Source organism: Myxocyprinus asiaticus, chromosome 48 (genome assembly GCF_019703515.2).
Source record: "Myxocyprinus asiaticus isolate MX2 ecotype Aquarium Trade chromosome 48, UBuf_Myxa_2, whole genome shotgun sequence".
NCBI lineage: Eukaryota > Metazoa > Chordata > Actinopteri > Cypriniformes > Catostomidae > Myxocyprinus > Myxocyprinus asiaticus.
Window position 1 is genome coordinate 13,084,489 of NC_059391.1, and position 25,395 is coordinate 13,109,883.

A 25,395-nucleotide genomic window follows, 5' to 3' on the forward strand; every position below is an offset into this window, starting at 1 on the left:
TAACCTTTCTTTCTCTTTACAGCTGCAGTGGTCACAGGCTCACCAAAACCGGACAGTTAAAGACTGGAAAATCATAGCCTGGGCTGATGAATCTGGATTTCTGCTGATTTACACATATGGTAGGCCCACTGCAGCCTCAGTTTTCTGTTCTTGGCTGACAGAATTGGAACCCAATGTGGTCTTCTGTTGTTGTAGCCCATCTGCCTCAAGTTTTGATGTGTTGTGCATTCTGAGCTGCTATTCAGCTCTGTACAATTGTACAGAGGGGTTATCTGAGCTACCGTAGCCTCTCTGTCAGCTTGAACCAGTCTGGCCATTCTCCGTTGACCTCTGTCATCAAGGCGTTTCCATCTGCAAAACTGCCGCTCACTGGATGTTTTTTGTTTGTGGCACCATTCTGAGTAAACTCTAGAGACTGTTATGCGTGAAAATCCCTGGAGATCAGCAGTTACAGATATACTAAAACCAGCCCATCTGGCATCAAAAATCATGCCACTGTCAAAATCACTGAGATCAAATTTTTTCCCCATTCTGATGGTTGATGTGAACATTAACTGAACCTGAACTGAACAGGATTGGCTGATTAAATAATCGCATGAATAAGTAGGTGTATAGGTGTACCTAATAAAGTGGTCACTGAGTGTGTATATTACAGTATATATAATTCTTTTTTGATAGTTGCATTTAAAATCCATTGGACTCAAAAATCTGCATCAGTAAAAAAAAAAAAAAAAAAAGAAGAAATAAATAAGATATTAGAACCATTAGTTGGTTTGTGAGTGTGAGCTATGCTAGGGATAAATCCAAGTGAATCATAAACCAATATTCATTGAACATATAATACTGCTCTTTTTTAAATATATTAGTGTCTGGTGGGTTTAATCTGAGAACAAATCAGAGCGATGATTGTAGTGTTAGAATTGAATAAAAGGCAAAAAATATGATCTCAAAACTCCAATAATCCAAGCTCCAAAAATGACAAAAAGTACCATAAAAAATATGGTAATATCCATGAGACATGTGCAACTGTATATCCTTCCATAGCCATACAATAGGTTTGTGTGGAAAAACACAAACAAATTTAAGTTATTAACTTTAAAGCCTGCCTTCCACTCGTTCCAATCATGGTAGACTGTACATGAGAGATATTTGTATTTGCCATCTGAAAATACAGAAAGTGATTTCTATCTGATATCAATGCATTTTATAATAATAATTTGATCCTTAGAAGAAAGGTAATTTATCTTGTCTTTAAATCCTAAATATACTGTATTGATGCAGATAAATCGGTGTGAAATTCAATGAAAATGTTTCATTTAAGGAAAATGTTGACAATTGTGAAAAAAAATTAAATCAAACCATTTCTAGAATGCATGAACATACAAATCTCTTGTGCTTTGGCTGTTTTTGAGCATTGTGACATAGATTAATACAGAACAAGTGGAATAACAGCATCTCTGCAAAAATCATCAGTATACTACATATTCAGAGTAATCAAGATAAAGAACTTAGAATCCATGTCCTGACAATGCTATTGAGACTTGAATGGGAGGTGTCCTTATGTGAGGAGGAAACAGCATTGTACTTGTGTGGACTAAACTGATGCTTAAATTTGCTCCAAGATGCATTGTAAAGAGGTCTGGGTGTAAATAACATCCTGAACCAGAGTACAGCTAATATCCTGAGAACAAAGAGTCTCCTGGAATAAGCCTGTGAAGCCAGACCTGACACACATTTCATCACTCACTTTAATTCCCAGAGCTTTCAGTCCTATAATGTAGCACTTTATTGCAATCTAGTGGCCAGTTCATAGAATAACACTTCACTAGAGGTAAAAACATGTAAATAAATTGTGCTTATAATTTTAACAGATGACTCAATATAAAGTGCATTTAAAGTTGCCATTTACAATGACAGGTGCATTACTGAGCAAAGAATGAATGTCAAGTACACCCCAACACTGACACTGCTAAGAGCACTCACAATAACCTGGTTACTATGAATTGTCATTGTATGGAAAAGTGCACATTCCTCATTTTTTGTTTCTCACACACACACACACACACAAAACACATGAGCGAGTTTTCATTTTTGTATGGACTAGTCCATTAAAATTCATTTTCTTTACAGTTAATATTATCAGGGTAGTTAGACAACCACAATTAGCCACGATTCAACACATGAACATAAACATTGTGCTGAAGCTTTTGGTGTTCAAAGGGAAATTCATTTTTGTAGAAAAATACCAGGTAAGTGTGCACAATGCACATCCAAACCGAAGTTGGGTACAGGTGCAGGACAAAATATAATAAGAGTAGAAAAAAGGGAATAGATGTCCACACACTGATATTAAAGCTCCAAACCTTAAGTAAACTGGTGATTTTTGGTGAATAATATAATGGATTTTTAGATTACGAAGCACTGACAATAAGATAATTAAAAACTTAAATTTATTTGTAATTATTGAAATTGTCAATTGCCATCAGAGCCAACTGGTAAAAGCTGTTAAGTATTAAAACACACCACCAAACGTCTTTATTTCTGCATACATTTCTAAAGGATCTGAAAAAATTATAGAGCTTAAGTATTAGAAATCTGACAAAAAAGTGACATATTAAAAGTACATTGCATTATTATTGAATTAATGATGCATTTTCAATGCTTACAGTATGTGATCACAAAGTGTAACTTGTAAACATTTTTTATAGTTCATTGTATACAGTTTAAAAACGTACATAATAATCACTGTTTAAAAAAACACCAACATGGGCAATAGAAGCCATTAATAAATGCACATGCAAGAAGCTGATATTCACATCAGTATCCAGTTGAATTTGATTAGCTCTTTGCAAGACCAGTTTGGGGAAATTGCATGTTCTGAATTCAGTTTCTCCTGTGAGACTATGCAAAAAAAAAAAAAAAAAAAAAAAAAAAAAAAAAAAAAAAAGCATCTCTGCTGCTGTAAATACTGATGCTCTTAAGCCAAGACAGAAATGGATACATTTACTTGGCATACCAAACTGTAAAAAATGTATGTAGCTTGTCTGTAGCTGTATCTATATTATATCTAATTCACAACTGCATGATTTGTCCAACAAAAGCAAGCTCCCCAAATCTATAGCAAACATTAACTCTCCATCAGAAAACACTTATAGTTTACAGACAGTTTTTCTATTCTTTTTAAATTATGGCCTGACTGTTGGTTAACTAGTAACTAGTCCTTCGTCTGAGGAACTAGTTCTTGTATCAAGGACCATAAGCATGTGAAACAGGAGGAAATTCAAGGAAATGGTGAGAGGTTCAGTGCAGTGAATGGACCAAAAGGAAATTCTGGAAAACTCACATTGAAAATTAACAGAACCTCAGACTGCTCAATCAATGGAATTAAAGTGCATTGTGGGTAGATCTAAAATATTAGCTAAAATATATTTTCATTATTTTAGTCAGTTAGAAACTGAAATCTGTTGAGCTTGAGCTCTTCAAGCAGCTTCTTCTTTGCTCTTTCCCAATTGTCTTCCCAGGCTAAAAAAAAAAAAAAAATGAAACATGTAATATTTTATAATACAGTATTTTATTTTTTTGTTGTTGATTTTTTTCCCCATTTTTCTCCCAATTTGGCATGCCCAATTCCCAATGTGCTTTTAAGTCCTCGTGGTCACATAGTGATTTGCCTCAATCTGGGTGGTGGAGGATGAATCCCAGCTGCCTCTGCGTCTGAGACCGTCAACCCGCGCATCTTATCACGTGGCTTGTTGAGCGCGTTGCCACGGAGACATAGTGCGTGTGGAGGCTTCATGCCATCCACCGTGGCTTCCACGCTCAACTCACCATGCGACCCACCGAGAACAAACCACATTATGGTGACCACGAGGAGGTTACCCCATGTGATTCTACCCTCTCTAGCAACCGGGCCAATTTGGTTGCTTAGGAGACCTGGCTGGAGTCACTCAGCATGCCCTGGGATTCGAACTAGCGAACTCCAGGGGTGGTAGCCAGCGTCTTTACCACTGAGCTACCCAGGCCCCCATAATACAGTATTTTCAAACTTGAATATACTTTTATAACATCACTAGAACTATACAGTACTATTAGGATTGATAATGTGATTTGTGAGGGTATATGTCAGACTGTGTGAGCTCACCAGCATTGTGGCAGGTTAACTGAACAGAGAAAGTGGCTTTTGCTCCAAGTGCCTCTTCTGTGTCCTCAAACACTGGTTGTGGCAGATTCTTCTTTATAAACCATTCATCTAAAGAGTTCCTCAAAGATTAATTATCTGGGTCTATAAAAGGTTTAGAATGGAAGGAAAAGTGTTATCATGTTATCATCACCCCCCGCCCCAAATGAACATGATTCAAAAAACAATTTATCTAAGGTACACTTAGTTCACACAGAAAGCGTTATTGCTGTCAATCTATGCTATTTTCTAATTGTCTGTTTACACATCATCTTTGTCCATTGTCGTGCATCTCATGCTATATGCGGAACCTTTTCAATTCATTTAAAATTAAATATGGTGCTACTATGAGGGTCCACAGTGAATTACAAGCTCAGATGCCTTTGAATTATGACCGAAGTAAAAATGTGTCAGAGGTAGACTAAAGGTTATTAAGTTAATATACATTTTTCTGCCAAGGTGTTTGATTTTTTTTTAGATAATGACTGAAGATCTAGCCTCTGTATTTATTTGTGCTTGCGTTATTTCGGTGGAACTCTTGTTGGTTAGGCATCAGCGTGTCTTTTACATATTCCACAAAGCTTTTATGTATCACAATTTATTCTTGCTGGAGCTACACCCTTGCCACGTCTCCTTTTCTATTCGTTCTTCACTTCTGTGTTCATATTTTTTGCAATCCATTCAGTATCATGGCTAATGGTTATGTAGGCCTATACAGTAAAGCTTTCTATTAGTTTGCTGTTAAATGTGATTTTGTGAAAAAGATGCCTTGTTTTTTTTTCTGTGATATGACTTTTCACATGTTTTGTATAGATTAGTGCTTTCTAGTAAACGTGCTGCAGTTAGTGAGCTGTGAAACATTTTCCCACGCCACTAGATAGGGGGCATATATTATTGTACTAAATGAATGCATTAATTTTAGTACAGCCCTAGACAAATGAGGTGAAATTCTGCTGGCAATCCATTGCTCTCACCTGTCTTTACCCCCAGCAGGCCCAGAATACGTGAACTAAGATGATTACGAGCTGCTTTCTTGGAGCCTTTGCATGTGCACTTCACTGTGAAGTTATTGAAAGATAGCTGGACACAGGCTTTTTTCAAAGGGTCTTTCTGGGAAATAATGGGGTCTTTCTGCTCAGGCCTTTTCAGCATGGAGCTTAGCTGATTCTCCACCTCTTCAGCAGTATTAGCTCCAGTTAGAGAAGGATAATCAAATAGAGGTGACAGTGAGCTTAGAGCTTTCTGGAGAGCATGTAACTTCGCTTCACTCTCTGAGGACCCTAAAAAGACCATATCATATTAACACTGTGGCATGCATACAAGAATTTAATACACATATCTTTCTGTGCCCAACTGTAAGAATATATTTGTTAGAATATGTAAAGCTTTACAGTAATTTCAAGACGCAACTGTTACCAGCAGCATGTTGAAATTAGATTCTACTTCAGGGGTTGGCAACCTGAAACCTAATTTATACAATGGAAGAAGCTACACTTTTTTCTCCTGAACGAACTGAAGCACCCTAGGTGAACAAAGCCAGTGTTTATACTAAGCACTGCACTGTATTCAAATCAGAGTTACCACGATCATGATGGAAATATAATTTTAAAAATGTATTTCCAGGCCTGAAAAGGTTATGGAAATCAATAGAATCGGAACGGGAAAAAAATAGAATAGAAAAATATAGAAAAGTAATGGAAAATTATATAGTGAAAATACATTTTCCTAGCTCTGCTCTAAAATATAGATAGATGTCTGATTTCTGAGTGAATAATGTTTTTGAGTCTTTTTATTTTCTTCTTTTTTTTAAGTTAATTAGTCGAAATGGTTCACAAATTGTTTGGAGTGAATCAGTCTGAATCCAAATCATTTTTTAAAACAACTGGAAAAATAATGAAATTTAATTGGTCAAAAAGGGTGGGAACCCTGTCAAATTAGTTTAAGGAAAACAAAATAAAGAAAGAATTAGTTCTCCTAGGTCAAAAATTTGACCAATAAGAAATATCACCAAGCAAACACCTTAGCAGAACAAAGATGTCAATGCATTTCATAATTGTTAGGCGAACTAAAGCCTGTTCCCTCAGAAAGTATAACCTTAAAGGCCCCAACACACTTCCAAAGAAATCTGAGTTTCTGAGTTCCTTTTGGTGGTTCGTAACAGCTCGCCAGGGTGAACTTTTTGGAAAACTTCGTACCGGCTGCTAAACACCTTCTTACTGCCATTGGTCTGCGTAATTGGTAGGTGTGACCTGGAGCTTCACCTACTTTGAGGCCAACAGCTAATTCACGCTCAGTCAGTCAATATGAACACCCCGGTGTGCAGAGTTATTGGCGAGCTGGTGCAGATTTATCTACATCTGATCATTCATTTAGAGACATTTTCCAAGAACATGTAATGCACATTTTTTGTTTAATTAGTCTACAAAGGGAATCAAATCTATTCAAATACTCTTAACCATCCTGAGCTGTTCAAAAATGGTCAACACCTTGGCTGTTTGCAGTCATTTTGATGGGATACAATAAAGGTGTACCCTGCTTTTTTTTTTTTTTTATTAAATAACACTAACTTCCCTAAGTAGTAACAATAAAATGATGCACTTCTTTTGGGATTTTAGGTTATTTAGATCTTATTTACATGTAAAGTTTTCAGTTTCACAATCATTTGCATATGCAAATAAGCAACTTCACTATAGTAAAAATCTACACTTCTATAAGTTTAAACAAAAAGAAAATATGAGAAAATATGAGAATGTGTCATGTATTGGGGCAGATTGCTGCCATCTGGTGAGAAAAAGAAAAATAACATGACTTGAAAATCATGTTGTGACAATAATAGCCAGTAGTGCAGCTGCAGTGTTCATCACTGGAGTCAAGCAATTGTTCCAGGGTCTTCTGAACAGTATAGCATTTCGCCATGGTGCTGCCACAGAATGAAATGTGAGCAATGCCCAAGAGGCCGCATTTATAACTCGGAGCTGTGGGAAAGTTTCGTTTCCATAACAAAAAGGTGCAGTGTTTTGTCTGGAAGCCACCTAGCCACATATACTGGGGTCAGACTCAGACATTTTTGTTCTTTGATCCCTTTGATGAGTGCGCGTGTGCGTGTGTGACACCCATGTATTTCTCTCTCTCAATGTTTGTATGTTTGACACCCATTCTTTTCTGTGTGTGTGTGTGTGTGTGTATGGGTGGGTGGGTGTGAAGCTTTTGCACTCTGGATGTTTTATAGTCTCACCCCTTCATTTCATTGTGGCTGATATACAGGTTGTATTCAACACATATAAAAAAAATTGCTCCGTGTTAAGGTCTTTCCCATTCATTTCCTATGGTCAGTCAATTTTGACCACTAGCAGCCAAGGTGTCGCATTGTTTTTATGACCACTTAGACTCATCGAATGAAGTCCAATTTTAAATGTATTTTCTTTATTTTTTTCAGATTGCATATCTAAATAAAGTCACCAAGTTTTGAACCACTCGGATTAAGGAAACCATTTTTATTAAAAAAACAAAAACAAAATCTGTCAAAAATGACCGAACAGCCTAGTAGAGTTAAGTGCTCATTCACACTTTGGTTTGATGTGCTGCTTCACTCATGTGCCATCTGCAGCCAAAAGCCATTCACACATCTGCCAAAAGTAAAATATGCCTCTAATCATCTTTCTTTTGTCTGTATTCTACACATTTACACTATTTTATACACAAATCTTTGCAGTAATATCAGCGTTATTATAAATTACAATATTATGGCTGCGCATTAGTGCCATGAATGCAAAAAGTAAACATTACAAATGACATATTACCTTCTACATAGGGATGGGACGATATGGTTATCTCACGATTCGGTTCGATATACTATAGTAGGTTCACGATTCGATATAATCTCGATTCTATATAATAACACTTAAATTATCAAATATTACAGAACATTTTTAATTTTCTGAAAATTTTTTTGAACAAACTACACATGATAACTTCTCATCACAATAAAGTTCTTTAATACACAATATAAAAGCTCAAACTTTAAATAATAAGAGTTGCTCATATACCTTTCTCTATAAGAAAAGATCACAAACAAATAAGCCTTCAAAAATAGTGGGCTACATTCAGGCTGATCAGGTGAAGAACAAGCAATAGAACTGAACAAAACCTGTCCTGAAAAAAGTATGTGAAAGTGAATATTTTATTTTTTAATAAAAAAAAATTTGTTGTCATTATTATTATTATTATTATTATTAAAATTCTACATTTTATTAATTAACATTATATCATAAAATGGTATATATAATAATGATATGAGCTATCAATGTTTGAAATAATGTGTACAATTTACAAGTAAAAATATTGAGTTTACATTCATTTGTATAAGAAATGCTAAAAAGGTACCATCACTTTGAGAGTTTCAGTACGCATTTCACAGTGTTCCGGTTCAGCGAACATCAACGAGGTTTCTTTTAGCACATCCATGCAGTGTGAGATTAAAATGAATATTTCTTTTTACTTTTTTATCTGACTGTAAAGACCAGAAATCATGATAAGACACATTATTCGATGAAAGTGGAGTCGCCTCATCTTCAATGTACACACAGTACACGGAGGAAACGATCCATTTTATTCTCAAGCACTTTTCATCAAAACAAGGCGACTTTCCAGGTATTTCAGTACTTAAATTTCTTAAAGCTAAATTCAAGCACTTTAAGCACTTCGAGGACCTTGTGTGAACTCTGTAAACAGTGTCGAAAAAAGCACAGTAGTGGTAAAATCAGCGACAGAGAGATTATGATGTTCCACAGGTCATTTCATTTATGATCACATGGACAGAAAACAATGTTGCAAATTTTAAAATATCGAGTTATGCCACAAGATGGTTCGCAATTTTTTTGGTTCACGATCTTCACGTGAAATGTTTTTGGTTCATGAATTCGATATATCGTTCCATCCCTACTACTGCATATGTATTACTTTAAACAAATAATAGAGAGTACAAAGAAGTAATAGAGGATGAAGAAGCACTTCATCCTATAAAAGGTTCAGAATGGAAGGACAAGTGTTTTTTACACAGAAAGCCATGAGTGTGCTGGGGCCTTTAAGGCTTGCGTGCCACCATTGGGTGCAGAAGAGTAAATATTGCCACTCATTTTATTTATACCATTTTTTTTTTTTTCATTTAAAAAAAAATATATATTTTTTAAATTAGAAATCCTACTTTGTCTAGCCTCTCTTATTTAGCTATAAGCTGTAAAGGAAGCCAAGCTCTCCAAAACTGGGACGGAATGGCGCCATCCAGTCGCGCAATGCGCCCTACCATAAATCGGGAATCTGTTTACTTGCGCAACCAGAAACTGATATGCACTTCACTAAGTGAGTCGCACTCACTAAGGTGAGTCACATTGCACAGTGCATTTAGGTAGTACAGTATTATACTGCAAATAATACACATTAATAGGGGTAGGGGGCACTATGGCACAGTAATTACCCAAGAAAAATTTAAAATGTTACTAAGTGTCAAAAATGTTGTCAACCCTGTTCGACTTGATTCTACTGAGTACAACCACCCTGTTTCTTCACTTTCCACAGAACATCAAATGACATAACTACTAACCTTGTCCCTCATAGTCAACATTGTAAGTTATGTCCTTTAGTGAGCAATAGAATGGCTTTGTAGAGCCTTCAAAATCTTCCTGAGGAAGGGCAAGAGAGTTCTGAGAAAAGTGCTGTTTCACCTGCTCACTGGACTTCCTTTCATCTTAAAAAAAAACAAAAAGCACTGGTTAAGAAGCATAAATATAGATGTTGTATAAATAATGGAATATTTAGGCTAAAATAATGCAGGAGTTTGCATAGATGCACAACAAATTACCTGTGCTAGGATCAAAAATTGCCATTGCACAACCGAACAACAGGTAGGTTTTTCGAATGGCTTCTTTTTTAGAGTCATAGCCATTTTTGTTAGTAAAACTAAAATTTTTAAAGTTGATTCCCACAGTACATATGAAATTCTGATCACACTTTATGTCTTCCACTTTCACATGTGGTGGCTTCAGATTAAATACATTAAAGAGTTCATAGATTTCTGAAAAAAAAAAAAAAAAAACACACACACACAGAATGAAGCACAAGCAGATGAGAATACAGTTGCAAATTCCTTATTGTAAAGAGTCTTTTATCATTTTCATTCAATCATTTTGAAACACCTACATCACTACTTTTTAATCAAAGGAAACTTCTCTTACGATGTACCACTGGCACCCCCCACTGGCATCCCCTGCAATAGCATATCATCATTCTTCATGCAGACTGTTTTCTCCATTACCTGGGCAATCAATCCTGGCCCTTTTCCTGTGTGAGCCCGGAGAACTTGAGTCTTGAGGATCTGGTAATAGAAGAACATTATCACTGACTGACACCTGATGTGGTGAGAGCTCCATTGGTGTGGAGATGCTTTGAGACTCCAGCTCTGAATCCGGTTTCACTGTTGCCTGAGTGATAGATACTGCAGAAATAGTACTAGTCAGAAAGGTTTATTGCCAAGAGGGATAAACTGTGTGTGTAATATTGTGTTAGTTATGCACCACTTCATTATGTTTGACCAAAATACCTCATCACATTTTGCACAGTTTTATATGTCACAGATGCAAGAAAGATGCACGCACTTTCAAAGTCCAACTCACGGTTTGAAAGGTCTGGGCTGATGCCACAGTTCACTGACTCTTCGCTGGATCCATCTTTTTGTTCTGTTTCATACATGGGATTTTTAAAACCGTGGGCCTCTAGACGCTCCTTCAGAATACTTTTGAAGTTCTTCTCAGTATCTGATATCGGAGCACAGTTGAGGATCCCTGACAAATGCTGCAGAGCAACTTTAGCTGCCTGCTGCTCTGCTTGCTTCTTCTTGGTGGAGCCATCTAAGCAATTTAAGAAATAAAGAATAAAGATCAGTAGGAAATACCAATATAATTGAAACAAAAACATATTTTGTGAACTGAAGATACATTGTATTTAACTGATGAATAATCACCTCTGTCATAAAAAGTAAATGGCCTGCTGAGTTTGAGCTTGCAGACAGTTGTGTTGTCATCATTTGGAACAAAGTCCTCTGCTGGTTTTTGGAAACCAAGCTTCATAAAATATTCCATGATCGCTGAATTGTATGTCTGATCTGTTGCAACAGAAACAAAAACAAGGTTGATTTTGCTTTTCCAAAAATTATTTTAAAGCTGTATGTCTTTTTGCACAAACCAGAAATGGCTTTATTTCTAAAAAACATTTGAAATGCTGACATGTTTGGTTCACAATAATGGCTAAAGTATACTTCAGGTTTCCGTGTGCTAGTACGTCTCACACACAGAGTCCGTGACGCAAATTTTGACATTGGCAGAGATTGCGCAGACTGTCTGTTCAGCCTAGTTTTTTTTAGGCACGCAGACAGTACTAAAAGAGTATCCCAAAACAGTCATAGTGTGCATGCGTAAAAACAAAGTATTCCCTAGCATTAACACTGTGTCTCAACCAGACGTGACACGATAAAGCGACAAGCGATAAAGCTTCAGTGTAAATTAATTTTTGTCCAGCCTATCTGGATTTTTTCTTGTCCTAAGCGAAAAACACATTGTTGATCACTGGATTTCTATTTCTGTGGTGTTTGCCAGGAAACACTGCCTATTGTGAAATCTTATTGGTCCGAAATTCCACTCCACGTAACTGTACATTAAATATTACATAACTTCTTATTGACTAAGTTTTACGTGTTTTTGTTGCTGAAAAACATGTAGCATAGCACCTGTTATTATAGTACTTATGAATGCTCTTAACCCTTAAATGCATACCTCGGGTCTTTAGTGACCCGGAACCTCTTTTTTCCTCCTGTACCTCATCCATTTTTTGGAGTCCTCTTTAGTATTTCTCAATCTATCTCTTATAAAATGTGTAATACAAAACAAAATGCCAAAATTGCGACTTTTTCTTTAATAACGGTTTAAGTACCAAAAGTGTATAGGGTCATTAGAGACCCGAGGTACGGAGTGTGTTTTTTGTTTTTTTTGGACTTTCATTAATTATATTTTTATGATTAATTCACACCTACTGTATATAAGTTTACTATCACAGGATATCTATTTCTTTGTTTATTACAAGACAAATGAGTACTATATTCATACAAATAAATACTATATCATGTTGATTTTCTGTGCAACAATGAATTATCAACAGTGGTGAATTATCAGTATTTTATTTTCGTATACATACACACATGCATATTATACATGCTATTTGTTACTCAAGGTGGCGCTGATGTTTCAGTGATTGACTTTATTTACATTTGACATTGCTATTTGATGAAGACATATCACGGAAGTAAACTATACTGTAGCAAGAGTAACACATGGACAGTATTATGACTATTGTCATTTGGGTGTACTATTGAAATTATTTAAGTTGTGCATCTATTTAGTCTCAATAAGTGCCTGAGAAAATACATATGTGTAACCTATGTGTAGCTCAATATGTTTTTGACAGCCAGTTGCATCTCATGAAATTTCAGTGTGAAAGTATTAAATTCTGTTCTAGATTTGTCCTGATTTATTGCATTATCTCTTTTTTTTATTATGAAAAATAAAACATCAAAATATATCTAAATATATTCTATTCTATTATTTTCTAATTGTCTTGAAAATATTTTGAAAATGTTTCACTATCTGGACCTTTTGTAGATCTATTTGTGATAAATATAAGTGCCGGGTCTCTAAAGACCCGAATATGTACGAGTGTTTGGGAAAATTCCCATGCATTTATTAAAGCATTTTAAGTATTTTAAATATATATATATAAAAAAAGAAATTTTCTCCTCAAGAATAAATGGGAGGCACTTTAGACACGACAACAGACTAAGTACCTCGAAGTGTAGCTTTACATTGATATTAAATTACTTCTACATCTTTAAAGCCTGACTTAAGCATTTCATACATTACCTTGTATTGGGGCCATAACACCTTGTAAATGTTTCCATAAAACCTTATAAGCTGATTCATTTGCTTCTTCTTTGGTTGAATAGCATCCATCAGACTCAACTTCTTGATTAAGATCCACAATCACTTTACCAAAGAAAGTGATCCCTGAAATGTCAAAAGTTAGAAGTAGATGTTATCCTTTCATCTCAGTGAAGGACTGCACACCGTATTTTAGTACCGCAATTTTCCTTGTTTTATTACCCGTGGAAGATGTACTGGACATGTCTGTCTGAATGACTGATGAGGTTGAAGAGCTTGATGGTTCATTTGTGATTTCAACCTCTGATTGCAGTTGCTCGAGGGCAATTTGTGCTACCTCCTGATGGGCAGCCTTCCTGCTGTTCCATACCTGTTTACCGGTGAAAATTTGTCCATTCACTTCCACCCGACCCCTGTAACCTGTCCAGAGAATCGATGAAATTACTTAATGTTCTTCTAATCAAAAAACAACCAACCACAGTTGATGTTTTTCTTTTTTTCCATGTCTTTCAAGACTTTGTGAGTAAATCCAAAATATGCATGGTATGTTCCAAAAAGATAGCAAAATGAAGCAAATATCAGCAGAATTAGCAAGAAACAGCAGTTAAAATAAGTAGTTTGCCAAACTGTACATTTCGCATACCCAGAAAATATATTAATTGTTCACTGTAATAAGCATTGGATTAACATGATAAAAAAATTAAAATACCGAACATCCAGTATCTAGACTGGCTGGGTGTCTCATGCTCTAAACTGCATCAGTAAGTTGACTTTTACATTTGAAATCATTTTATGAAATTTCTTGGCAGACAAACAATAATAATGTATTTAGTTCTAAATTTACCAAGCACTTTAATTTTAAGAGCTGTACAAGAACCAGGATTTTCATCAAACGTCACCATTTTGCTTGTCCAAAATGTAGTGAACAAATATCTACCTACTTAACATAAATACTTTTTCTACACAAAAGCAACTGATCGGCTGTAAAAGGCTATTTTACTTCAGGTACTGTAAAAACATGGTGCATCTGTATACACAGTATTGACTTTAAAACATCCCTACTAATGTTAAAACCAAACATAATCTCTTGGACATTTGTTTTCTGGCGAACTGATTAAAACCTGTGCAATCTGACTCCTGGAAATTAAGCAGAAGCCAGCCAGCTGAGGCTGAGACATCCTCTGTCCCACTTTACCATGTCAAGCAGTGTGATTTTCTATCAGGACCCCAACCTGACCTGCTCTGTTCTTTTATGTGCGAGTATACGGTGTGATTAACTGCAGAATATAACCTGAATGAAAGAAACTGCATTTATGTTTTGTACCTCTCATCTACTTAAGTCATTCTATTACATTTCCTGGGTGTATTTATCTTACGTAAAACTACATGATCATTTTTTCTACAGGACCAATATGCATTTATATACAGTATGGACATATATAGTATGAATTAATAATGGATCTGTTACCTTGAGCTTCCCGGTCCTCAATACATTTCGGATCTAGCCATTTCTTTGCGCAAGAAAATTCTAAAAGATGATTCTTGTATCTTGGTGGCTTGTCAGAGCACATTGGATCTGTGAATGGCAAGAAATTTTCTTTGGGTATTTCAAGACCTGTATGGCATTATATTGTTATATTTCACAGTAAAACCACATGAATCACATGAAAACTAAACTAGTTGTTATCAAATTAATAAAAACTAAATGAAATAAAATATTAATGGCATGACAGTGATTAACTCTTTTTTTTTTTTTATAATGATGTCTTATTTTTATTTTTATTTTTTTAATAAATTTGTTTATTTCAATCGTAAGCAACAAAATTTGCCAGTAATTATCAAAATCATTATAGAGATATTTTTTATATAGTCACAATATTGCCTTAAGTTGCCTTATTTTTTCTCTCAATACACCTCAAAAGCATTCTACACATTTTTCTCTCTCATCAAAGCTATTTGTTTATGAGTGTACAACCAATTGTTCTTAAAAAATGGCTTTATTATTTTCTGACCCACCTTTTGTCACCTCCTCCAGTTGATCCACTCTGACAGTCAGGTTAGTGATCTGCTGATCATGTTGATCTACTTTGTCCTGCATCTCTTTAAGTTTAGTGACCTGAGGGCCCAAGTTCTCCAGGAGGTCTTTGTTTTGGTCCAGAAAGTCCAGGAGATTGTTCATACCCTGTGGTTCTTCCTTAAAATACAGAAACAAACACAGTTTTACAGAACATTACAGCTCACACTGGTGGGATGTATATTTAATGTTATTTTAGGGACTGTTCTCTATAGTTCATTTTCATACACAATGTTACCCATGGACTTACTTTGGTGGCTTCTTCTTGGTTCCCCTCAAAGCGCAAGAGAATGTCTTCAATCTTTTCCTTCATGGCTTCCTGCTCACGGTCCAGGACTTTCTGGATCTCTTTCATGCTGCGGATGTCTTCCAGTTTGCCATCTACTTCATTCTGTGTGGTGTGACTGAAATTCTTGTCCAAAATATTGTTAAACTACACAGAACAACATAAATAAATTATACTGATTATCTCAAAGATGATAACACCACTCACATCACATGCAACATGATGGTCATTTGACAGCAATATAGCATACTACTGTTTAAAACTTTTATTGTGGAGTAATGTCTACTGTGTCACTTACTATTTATACAGTGTATACAGTGCAGTATGCAGTAAGTAATAAACTTCATTCTAAACATACAGTAGCTTTATTTGTTTGTGTTAATTGTGCGATTCATTTGCCATCCACCTGCGTTATCTCCTCTCCCAAGTCTTTGAGTTCTGGGGCATAAGGTTCAAGGTCCTTGGCAAACTCCAAGACCTTGTGAAAATGGCTGGTCATGTCCTCATTGCTTATTTTCATGTCAGGTGAGTGCATTTATGCTGTTCCGCACATTTATGACCTTAACCGTTCAAAGAAAATAAGAGGAAAAATGTGTTCAAAATCCAGCACAATGTGATCTATTGTAATATCTTGTATACGGATGTAACAATACAGCACACAGTATTTGAGAAGTTTACTCAGATATAGAAAATCAGAAAGATATGTAACTTTAAATATGTATGTGTTGAGGGATAGAAGGGGAAAAAAATCAAGGATATGTGTACACTGTAAAAAACGTACACTGCACAGGTATTGTGTTGGAATGCCCTCGAAATGTTTGCAGAAATTCATAAAGTTAAGGATGGCGGAAACATCAAACTGGGCAAACTTGCAATGCTGCTTTTGCCCACGCGACATACAGGTGCATCTCAATAAATTAGAATGTCATGGAAAAGTTCATTTATTTCAGTAATTCAACTCAAATTGTGAAACTTGTGTATTAAATAAATTCAATGCACACAGAGTGAAGTAGTTTAAGTCTTTGGTTCTTTTAATTGTGATGATTTTGGCTCACATTTAACAAAAACCCACCAATTCACTATCTCAAAAAATTAGAATATGGTGACATGCCAATCAGCTAATCAACTCAAAACACCTGCAAAGGTTTCCTGAGCCTTTCAAAATGGTCTCTCAGTTTGGTTCACTAGGCTACACAATCATGGGGAAGACTGCTGATCTGACAGTTGTCCAGAAGACAATCATTGACACCCTTCACAAGGAGGGTAAGCCACAAACATTCATTGCCAAAGAAGCTGGCTGTTCACAGAGTGCTGTATCCAAGCATTTAACAGAAAGTTGAGTGGAAGGAAAAAGTGTGGAAGAAAAAGATGCACAACCAACCAAGAGAACCGCAGCCTTATGAGGATTGTCAAGCAAAATCGATCCAAGAATTTGGGTGAACTTCACAAGGAATGGACTGAGGCTAGGGTCAAGGCATCAAGAGCCACCACACACAGACATGTCAAGGAATTTGGCTACAGTTGTCGTTTCCTCTTGTTAAGCCACTCCTGAACCACAGACAATGTCAAAGGCGTTGTTGCCCAGTGGTCCAAAGTCCTCTTTTCAGATGAGAGCAAGTTTTGTATTTCATTTGGAAACCAAGGTCCTAGAGTCTGGAGGAAGGGTGGAGAAGCTCATAGCCCAAGTTGCTTGAAGTCCAGTGTTAAGTTTCCACAGTCTGTGATGATTTGGGGTGCAATGTCATCTGCTGATGTTGGTCCATTGTGTTTTTTGAAAACCAAAGTCACTGCACCCGTTTACCAAGAAATTTTGGAGCACTTCATGCTTCCTTCTGCTGACCAGCTTTTTAAAGATGCTGATTTCATTTTCCAGCAGGATTTGGCACCTGCACACACTGCCAAAAGCACCAAAAGTTGGTTAAATGACCATGGTGTTGGTGTGCTTGACTGGCCAGCAAACTCACCAGACTTGAACCCCATAGAGAATCTATGGGGTATTGTCAAGAGGAAAATGAGAAACAAGAGACCAAAAAATGCAGATGAGCTGAAGGCCACTGTCAAAGAAACCTGGGCTTCCATACCACCTCAGCAGTGCCACAAACTGATCACCTCCATGCCACGCCGAATTGAGGCAGTAATTAAAGCAAAAGGAGCCCCTACCAAGTATTGAGTACATATACAGTAAATGAACATACTTTCCAGAAGGCCAACAATTCACTAAAAATGTTTTTTTTATTGGTCTTATGATGTATTCTAATTTTTTGAGATAGTGAATTGGTGGGTTTTTGTTAAATGTGAGTCAAAATCATCACAATTAAAAGAACCAAAGACTTAAACTACTTCAGTCTGTGTGCATTGAATTTATTTAATACACGAGTTTCACAATTTGAGTTGAATTACTGAAATAAATGAACTTTTCCACGACATTCTAATTTATTGAGATGCACCTGTATATGCCTGCCATGAGAAATATGCAACACATATGCAATCAATACATTTTGATCTAACAGACATCTATTATAAAGACATGAATGATTGTTCTTGACACTATACTATACTATATATATATCAGGGTTCGTACAGATGTTTCAAAGTTAAATTCAAGGACTTTCAAGCACATTTTTAAATTTAAATAAAAATATTTTAACCATTCAGTTAATTTATTCTTATAAAACACCACTTATTAACAGTACAACAATGATCATCTTTAACTACATATTCTCACAGTAACAATTCTTGGTTCACTCATGATGAAATTGATGTTCAATTATAATGTGCTCCCTTAAAACACACTTCACTTTCCAAAAGAAGTGAATAACTGGGTCCGTAAACAGTAGTCCATATGACTCATGTGCAATGTTCCATGTTTTCTACAGTCACACATCAGATTTATGTGAGGAACTGACCCAAATTGCAAATGGGTCATTCTCAAAAATCTTTGACTTTCCAACTTACAAAATATTGAAATTTTCTATTTAGTTCAGTTTTTGGCTATAAACGCTGAGGGTAAACATTTTGTAACATGTTGACATTATTTTTTATTCATAAAGGACAACTTGGCTGTTGTTCTTTCTTTTATTATTTAATTTTGTTTCACGAACGAAGCAAGTTAACACTAAGTTAAAACTAACGAGGGTTAAATGGGTTACAACACCAAATTTTGAGGGTTCAATGGGGTACAATACCAAATATTTTTGTGTGAAAATATTATTTAAAATGTGAATAACTTTTTAACATGCTGGGAAAAATCACTATATGCATATTTAAGCAGCCTCTGAACTTAAACCTTAAAAATTATTTTCTACAACTTTTTGGATTTAAAAAAAAAAAAAAGTTAAAACATCTAAAAAAAAAATAAAAAAAATAAAAAAAAAAATATATATATATATATATATATATATATATATATATATATATATATATATATATATATATATATTAGCATTCAATAACATGAAATCAAGGGACAAACATTATTTTTAAATTATTAAAATTATTAATAATAATTTTGTTTTGCTTTTTTGCACTAATGCTTTTATTAAAAATAAGTACAAAATAAATACACAAATAACTTTACATGTCATAGAAGTGGTGTACCAGATGAAGGGAACAAGGATTTTTTTCAGGCAATTTCAAATATATTTTCTAAAAAAATTTCAAAACAGAGTCAAGCCATTTCATATCATTAAAGGTTATGTTATAAAATTATAAACAAATAAAAAATAAATAACAATAAAAATTCACTATTTGAAAGCTTTTTCATGACTAAAAAAGTCCAGGGACATGTTTGTCAACATATTTTGGTATTGACCCAAATGTTGTCAGAAATAACCTATTTTGTGAGACACAAAGCTTTCTTTACAGAAGGGGGCACTAGACGGCTCACAAAACTGAATCCTCCATTGATCTGCATTCAAATCATTCAAAACGTTTTACATCTCATATAATTTTTTCACTCTGGAGAGTAAATTGTAATTAAAACTGATAGTTGCAAGAATTCATACTTGTTAAATCCACAACAGCAGTATCTATAAAAAAAAAAATAATAAATGTAATCATCCAGTAACACTTGATTGTGATTGGCGAAAGTAACAGGTGCCAAGTGACAGCGCCGTCTATGTGCTGCTCGCTTCAGCAGTGGTCTACAGTAGTGGTCTGTTGTCGTGTTTTTCCGAAAATAACTAAATACATTTTATTTATTAAATAATTTAAGCAACATATTTTAAGTTTCTATAATTCAAGAACTTTTTAAGCACCTCTTGGTAAAAATTGCTATTTTCAAAGGTTTTCCAGGACTTAAATTTGAAAAAGCCAAATTTAAGTACTTCAAGCACTTCAAGCACCTTGTACGAACCCTGATATATACAGTATAGCTTAACCCCATCCAGATGCAACAGAGTTAAGAGAGAGCACTCAGTGGGATTACGCTACAGTGCAGCATATAAAGCACTCTAATAGTAACTAAGTAACTCTAAAAGTAACTTACCATGGCAACTTCCCACTTTTCTGCCGGCCATAGATGTGATCAGCAATTTTCCCAGTGTATATTCTTCGTCCTATGATTGGCCAAGATTTCATCCCTCCAGTTATATACACACATTGCAAAGACGAGACTATGGGTATCAGCAAAGCACAATTTGAGAGGTGCAGGTACTATTTCTAGACAATTAGACAATCTTGACTTTTTATTATGATAAAAAAAAAAAAAATAATAATAATTATTACACATTTTCTTTATGGCTCTACACATTTAACTCCTAGCCTTGTGCTATTCTGGTATCCTTTTAACATTTAAAAATGTGGCAGTGCTAATTTTGTTGGCTCCTTGTGATCAATTGCGTTGTATTTTCCACTTTGGATAAAAAGAGTCACTTTGGATACTGTCAGCTAACTGAATAAATTCAAATGCAACAGTTGTATATATTTGTTACAAAAGAAAAACCATTTATATTTTGTTTACTTAATATTTTCTTCTATGCCAAAACAACACATGGGTGGTGTGATGTAGGGGAGACCAGTGCTAGTTGTCACTCAGGGAAGTTGTCACAAGGGCTGTAACCCAGTAACGATAAGATTATAAAGTAATCTTTAATTATAAAATAATTATAAAAGTGCCTCGTATTTATGAAACATATGATTTTTTTTTCAAATGTAAACATGGTTAAAGGTGCAGTAATTATTTCCTCATCAAAAAAAAGTTTCCCTTCTAAAGAAAGTAACTGCAATTTTTAAATGTATATATGTATCTAATGATAACTCACATGAGATGAAGACTCCAGTAATATCAGTAACCTTATAAAATCTGCTTTATTCTACATGGAGTGGGTCCCCTCATGGAGGCTGCCATTTTGGGATCACATGACCAGCCGAAAATGAAATGCTTAATCTAAGTGACAGCCCTGTTATTATTGGACACTTTCACTCATGGATTAAATTATTCATGAGCGACTGTGAACAGTGAATTTCAACAAAGGCACCTTTAACTGAGAAATATTGCGTTTGAATGATGCTGCATACTTGCCTTTAGGTGTCAGTGTAAGTCCAAGACATTATGAACGAGTACTTACTGAGTGCACCTTTAAGCATTAAACATGAGAGGAGATCATGATGATGTTTGCTGTATTAACAGTATTTGAAACCTTTAAAATTAGTGGAAGTAAGAAAAGCTAGCTTTTTTACATTGGGGGTCTCTGGGTTGGCTGGGAGTCTAAATGGAGAGTCCCTGGTTCTGTAATGTTTAAACCACCCTTATCTACAACACAACTTACACAAGAATTATTGTCATATTCATCACTCGTTAAAAGTTCCCGAGTCTCACTGAGAACAGCCTGCTTTCCTCTCAACGTTATGCCAAACTTACTTAAATACTTAGAATTACATTGCAATGGGTTTCAATAGCCGCCTATGTTTACTGTTGATAAACTCAGCTCAGAGACTACAAAAGCCATGCATAACTTAGGTTGCAGGGGAATTCCTTTCTCTGATAAATAGTTGATATTTACCTTGTTATTCTTACTACCGCAATTGTCCGTACAGATCCGTCCACTGAGAACAGGTTTATTCTGAAGGGAGATGTGATAAGTTTCGGTTTCCTTTTCAACGTAGTCCTGAATACGACTCCTCAGTATGGACAGACTCTCGGCTGTTATTAACCAGTTTTTGTAGTTGTCATCACTGAAGCGCTTGCAAGATTGTATGCTGGTCATGATGGCTAATTAAAAATGAAACTGAGGTCACATCCAAAGTCTTGTCACTGTAATAATGTACAGATTTTGTGTTTCTAAAGGAAATTGGTACTTTTATTCATCAAAATGGGATTCAACTGATCACTAAGTATAGTCAGGACATTACTGATGTGAAAAACAGCAACATCACTACTTGAAAAAAGTCATTTTTGATCAAATCTAGACAGGCCCCATTTCCAGCAGCCATCACTCCAACACCTTATCCTTGAGTAATCATGCTAAATTGCTAATTTGGTACTAGAAAATCACTTGCCATTATATCAAACACAGTTGAAAGCTATTTGGTTAATTAAATGAAGCTTAACATTGTCTTTGTTTTTGTTTTTGAGTTGTCACATTATGCAATAGACTGGCATGTCTTAAGGTCAATATTAGGCCAAAAATGGCAAAAACGAAACAGCTTTCTCTAGAAACTCAGCAGTCAATCATTGTTTTTAGGAATGAAGGCTATATAATGCTTGAAATTGCCAAAAAACTGAAGATTTCATACAAAAGGTGTACACTACAGTCTTCAAAGACAAAGGACAACTGGCTCTAACAAGGACAGAAAGAGATGTGGAAGGCCAGAGGTACAACTAAACAAGAGGATAAGTACATCAGAGTCTCTAGTTTGAGAAATAAACGCCTCACATGTCCTCAGCTGACAGCTTCATTGAATTCTACCCGCTCAACACCAGTTTCATGTACAACAGTAAAGAGAAGACTCAGGGGTGCAGGCCTTATGGGAAGAACTGCAAAGAAAAAGCCACTTTTCAAACAGAAAAGCAAAAAGAAAAGGTTAGAGTGGGCAAAGAAACACAGACATTGGACAACAGATAATTGGAAAAGAGTTTTATGGATCTTAACCCCATTGAGCTTTTGTGGGATCAGCTAGACTGTAAGGTGCGTGAGAAGTGCCCAACAAGACAGCCACATCTATGGCAAGTGCTACAGGAAGCGTGGGGTGAAATGTCACCTGAGTATCTGGACAAACTGACAGCTAGAATGTCAAGGATCTACAAAGCTGTCATTGCTGCACATGGAGGATTTTTTTGATGAGAACTCTTTGAAGTAGTTTAAGAAATTCTGAAAAAAAATTTTCAAATTGTAATGGTAATTTTTCACGTTATTAATTTCCTGACTATACATTGTTATCAGTTGAATGCCACTTTGGTGAATTAAAGTACCAGTTTCTTTCCATAAGAGCAAAATCTGTACATTATTCCAAACTTTTGGCTGCCAGTATATATATATATAATTGTATAACCCTCCAAAAATTGGCCCCGTTCACTTCCATTGAAAGTGCCTTACTGTAACCTTGATTTTTTTTTTTTTTTTTAAAGAGGAAGGAGTCAAAATAATTTTGTGTGTTAATCAACATTACACTACAAATGCTGTCGATTAGCTCAACCTGGAATATTCCTTTAAATCAAACTCACAAGTCTTAACAGGTTTAAGATGGTCTCCCAGCCCTGCTGAAAAGTGCCCCAAACCACTTAAAACCAGAAAACAGACCAGCCTGATTTGGCAGATCAGCTAAGTTAACCCACAGCTAAGGCTGTTTTTTAAACATTCCTCTGACCTAAATAAAGAGAACAACATGACGAAAGTATGAGTAACATAATATTTAAGCTAGAGCACTGTTCATACCAGAACACATTATAATTTATGGAAGGACCCTAATGGACCGTCAGTTCATAATTTGAACATCTTTCACAGATTTGTTCTTGGAGAAATCCAGTAGGCCTTTATCGCCATCTAGTTGTGAGATGAGAGAACTGAAGTTCTCTACTTAAAAGGATAGTTCACCCAAAAATGAAAATTCTCTCATCATTTACTCATCCTCATACCATTCCAGATGTGTATGACTTTATCTAAGAATATATCATCTCTGTAGGTCCGTACAATGCAAGTGAATGGTGGCCAGGTCTTTGAAGCTCCAAAAATGATATAAAGTTAGCATAAAGGTAATCCATAAGACTCCAGTGGTTTAATCAATGTCTTCTAAAGCGATCTAGTTGGTTTTGGGTGAGAACAGATCAAAATGTAACTCCTTTTTGATGAGATGAACGAGAGAATGAGAGAATCTGAACTTTTGGGTCAGCTATCCTTTTAAAGGTGCAGTCAGTAAGTTTTCCCTCTGAAAAAAAGTTGTACTCCTTAAAAATGTATTGTAATTTTGAAACACGTATATAAAATCATGAACACTCACATGAGATGAAGACTCCTGTCATATCAGTAATCTTATAAAAGCTGTTTTATTCTTCATGAAGCGGGTTCCCTCATGGGGGCTGCCATGTTAGAATCACATGACCAGCTGAATATTTCTCACTTAATATCAGTAACTGTCCTGTTATTGGACACTTTCACTTGTGGATTAAATTAAACATGACAGACTGTGATTAGTACATTTTACAATTGAATCAGTAACTGAAAATTAAATAAAAGTAGAGTTAGTGTTTTTCATATGTGTCTTGAATTCTTAAGTCAGCTTGTTGTGTCAATAATAGTTGCTGAACATGCACCACAGTAACAGAGTTTAAAAGGAGGCCAGGTGGCCCCTGGCAGGGCTCTGTTTTCAAACAAGATCCTCCATCTGTCTCTTTTTCTCCTCTCCTTTCTTCATTTGTTTGTCAGTGGGGAAGAACAGGGGAAACTCTATCCCTGATGGTTGTTACATGCTGTAAGGTGGATGACTATTAATCAGGCATCAGCTGAGTGTAGCTATGAATAGCTTAAAAATAATAATTATCTGATTATAAGTCATTGAATGACAAAAGTGTAGTTTTAGGTGGGTTTTAGTTTCTGTACTATAATGATTTTAATCTCGCTAGCCCATTATCTTGCTTTCTTAGTAATTACTCAGAAATTACTAGGCTATCTCAAAGTCTCCTTTGCTCCATAATAATAGTGTAGACTGTGCTGATTCTGCATGAAAAACATAGGTCATCATTTCACATGAGAAAATACATATTTAAACATGCAGCAGTCCCACTGATATACCAATTGTTGAGGTCATTGTTAGTCAGCAAATAAAATAGGCAATAACCGGTGGTTTTGATTAGTGTCAAAGGTTTGTGTATAAAAATATGTTTATAGCTTGGCCTTTGGAAGGCCATACATTGACCTTATAAAACATCTTGTGTTGGCTCAACTTGCAGGATCTAGATTGTATTAGTTAGGTTAAGTATTTATTTCCTCTTGTATTTTAAAATGGCTAAAACCCACTTATGAATCTTGGATGAGATTTATATGATATGTTTTGTATTGAATATAAAAGACTCTTTAATAAAAAAAAGTTTATTCCTCTGATTGGACTGTTTGGATGAGCGGCATTCCAAAAGTGCTGATATTCAGTCCGACAATAATGACCATTTCTGGAGATTGCATATTTACACCAGTAGGTGTTGACAAATGAGCATCTTTAATGTTGCGAGTAGGGTTGGCAACCGAGAACTGGTTCTTGATAAAAAAATTATTGGAACCATTTGATTTTCATGACATTTTGTTCAGTTTCCTGAACGTATGACTCTAATGAGCGGTTCTTTTAAATCTACTGTGTGAAACACACAGTGCATCCAGAGTATTCTTATTCCCGAACGAATGACTCTAATGAGCGGTTCTTTTGAATGTACAGCGTGAAACACGCAGTG

The 25,395-nt window shown here is 35.5% G+C and overlaps 1 protein-coding gene across 1 annotated transcript; it reads right to left on the minus strand.

Annotated features, from left to right (window-relative positions):
• Window positions 1-3,439: 3,439 nt before the first annotated feature.
• Window positions 3,440-20,102, minus strand: LOC127437325 (uncharacterized). Its single transcript, XM_051692168.1, has 13 exons — window positions 20,005-20,102; window positions 15,925-16,078; window positions 15,483-15,665; window positions 15,175-15,352; window positions 14,627-14,734; window positions 13,381-13,578; window positions 13,141-13,284; window positions 11,193-11,333; window positions 10,828-11,079; window positions 10,488-10,667; window positions 9,777-9,920; window positions 5,152-5,457; window positions 3,440-3,522 (listed from the first exon to the last, which is right to left on the minus strand). Exons 2-13 carry the CDS (start codon window positions 16,051-16,053, stop codon window positions 3,440-3,442), a joined length of 2,046 nt encoding a protein of 681 aa, XP_051548128.1. The 5' UTR covers window positions 16,054-16,078; window positions 20,005-20,102.
• Between the last annotated feature and the right edge of the window lie 5,293 nt (window positions 20,103-25,395).

Coding starts and splice junctions, on each gene's coding strand:
- LOC127437325 (XM_051692168.1), bottom strand. CDS start 16,053: ATGCACTCACCTGACATGAAAATAAGCAATGAGGACATGACCAGCCAT. Junction 14,735..15,174: donor ACTGGAGGAGGTGACAAAAG/GTGGGTCAGAAA, acceptor TGCCATTCACAG/ATCCAATGTGCTCTGACAAG. Junction 9,921..10,487: donor GGCCAGGATTGATTGCCCAG/GTAATGGAGAAA, acceptor TTTTTTTTTAAG/ATGAAAGGAAGTCCAGTGAG.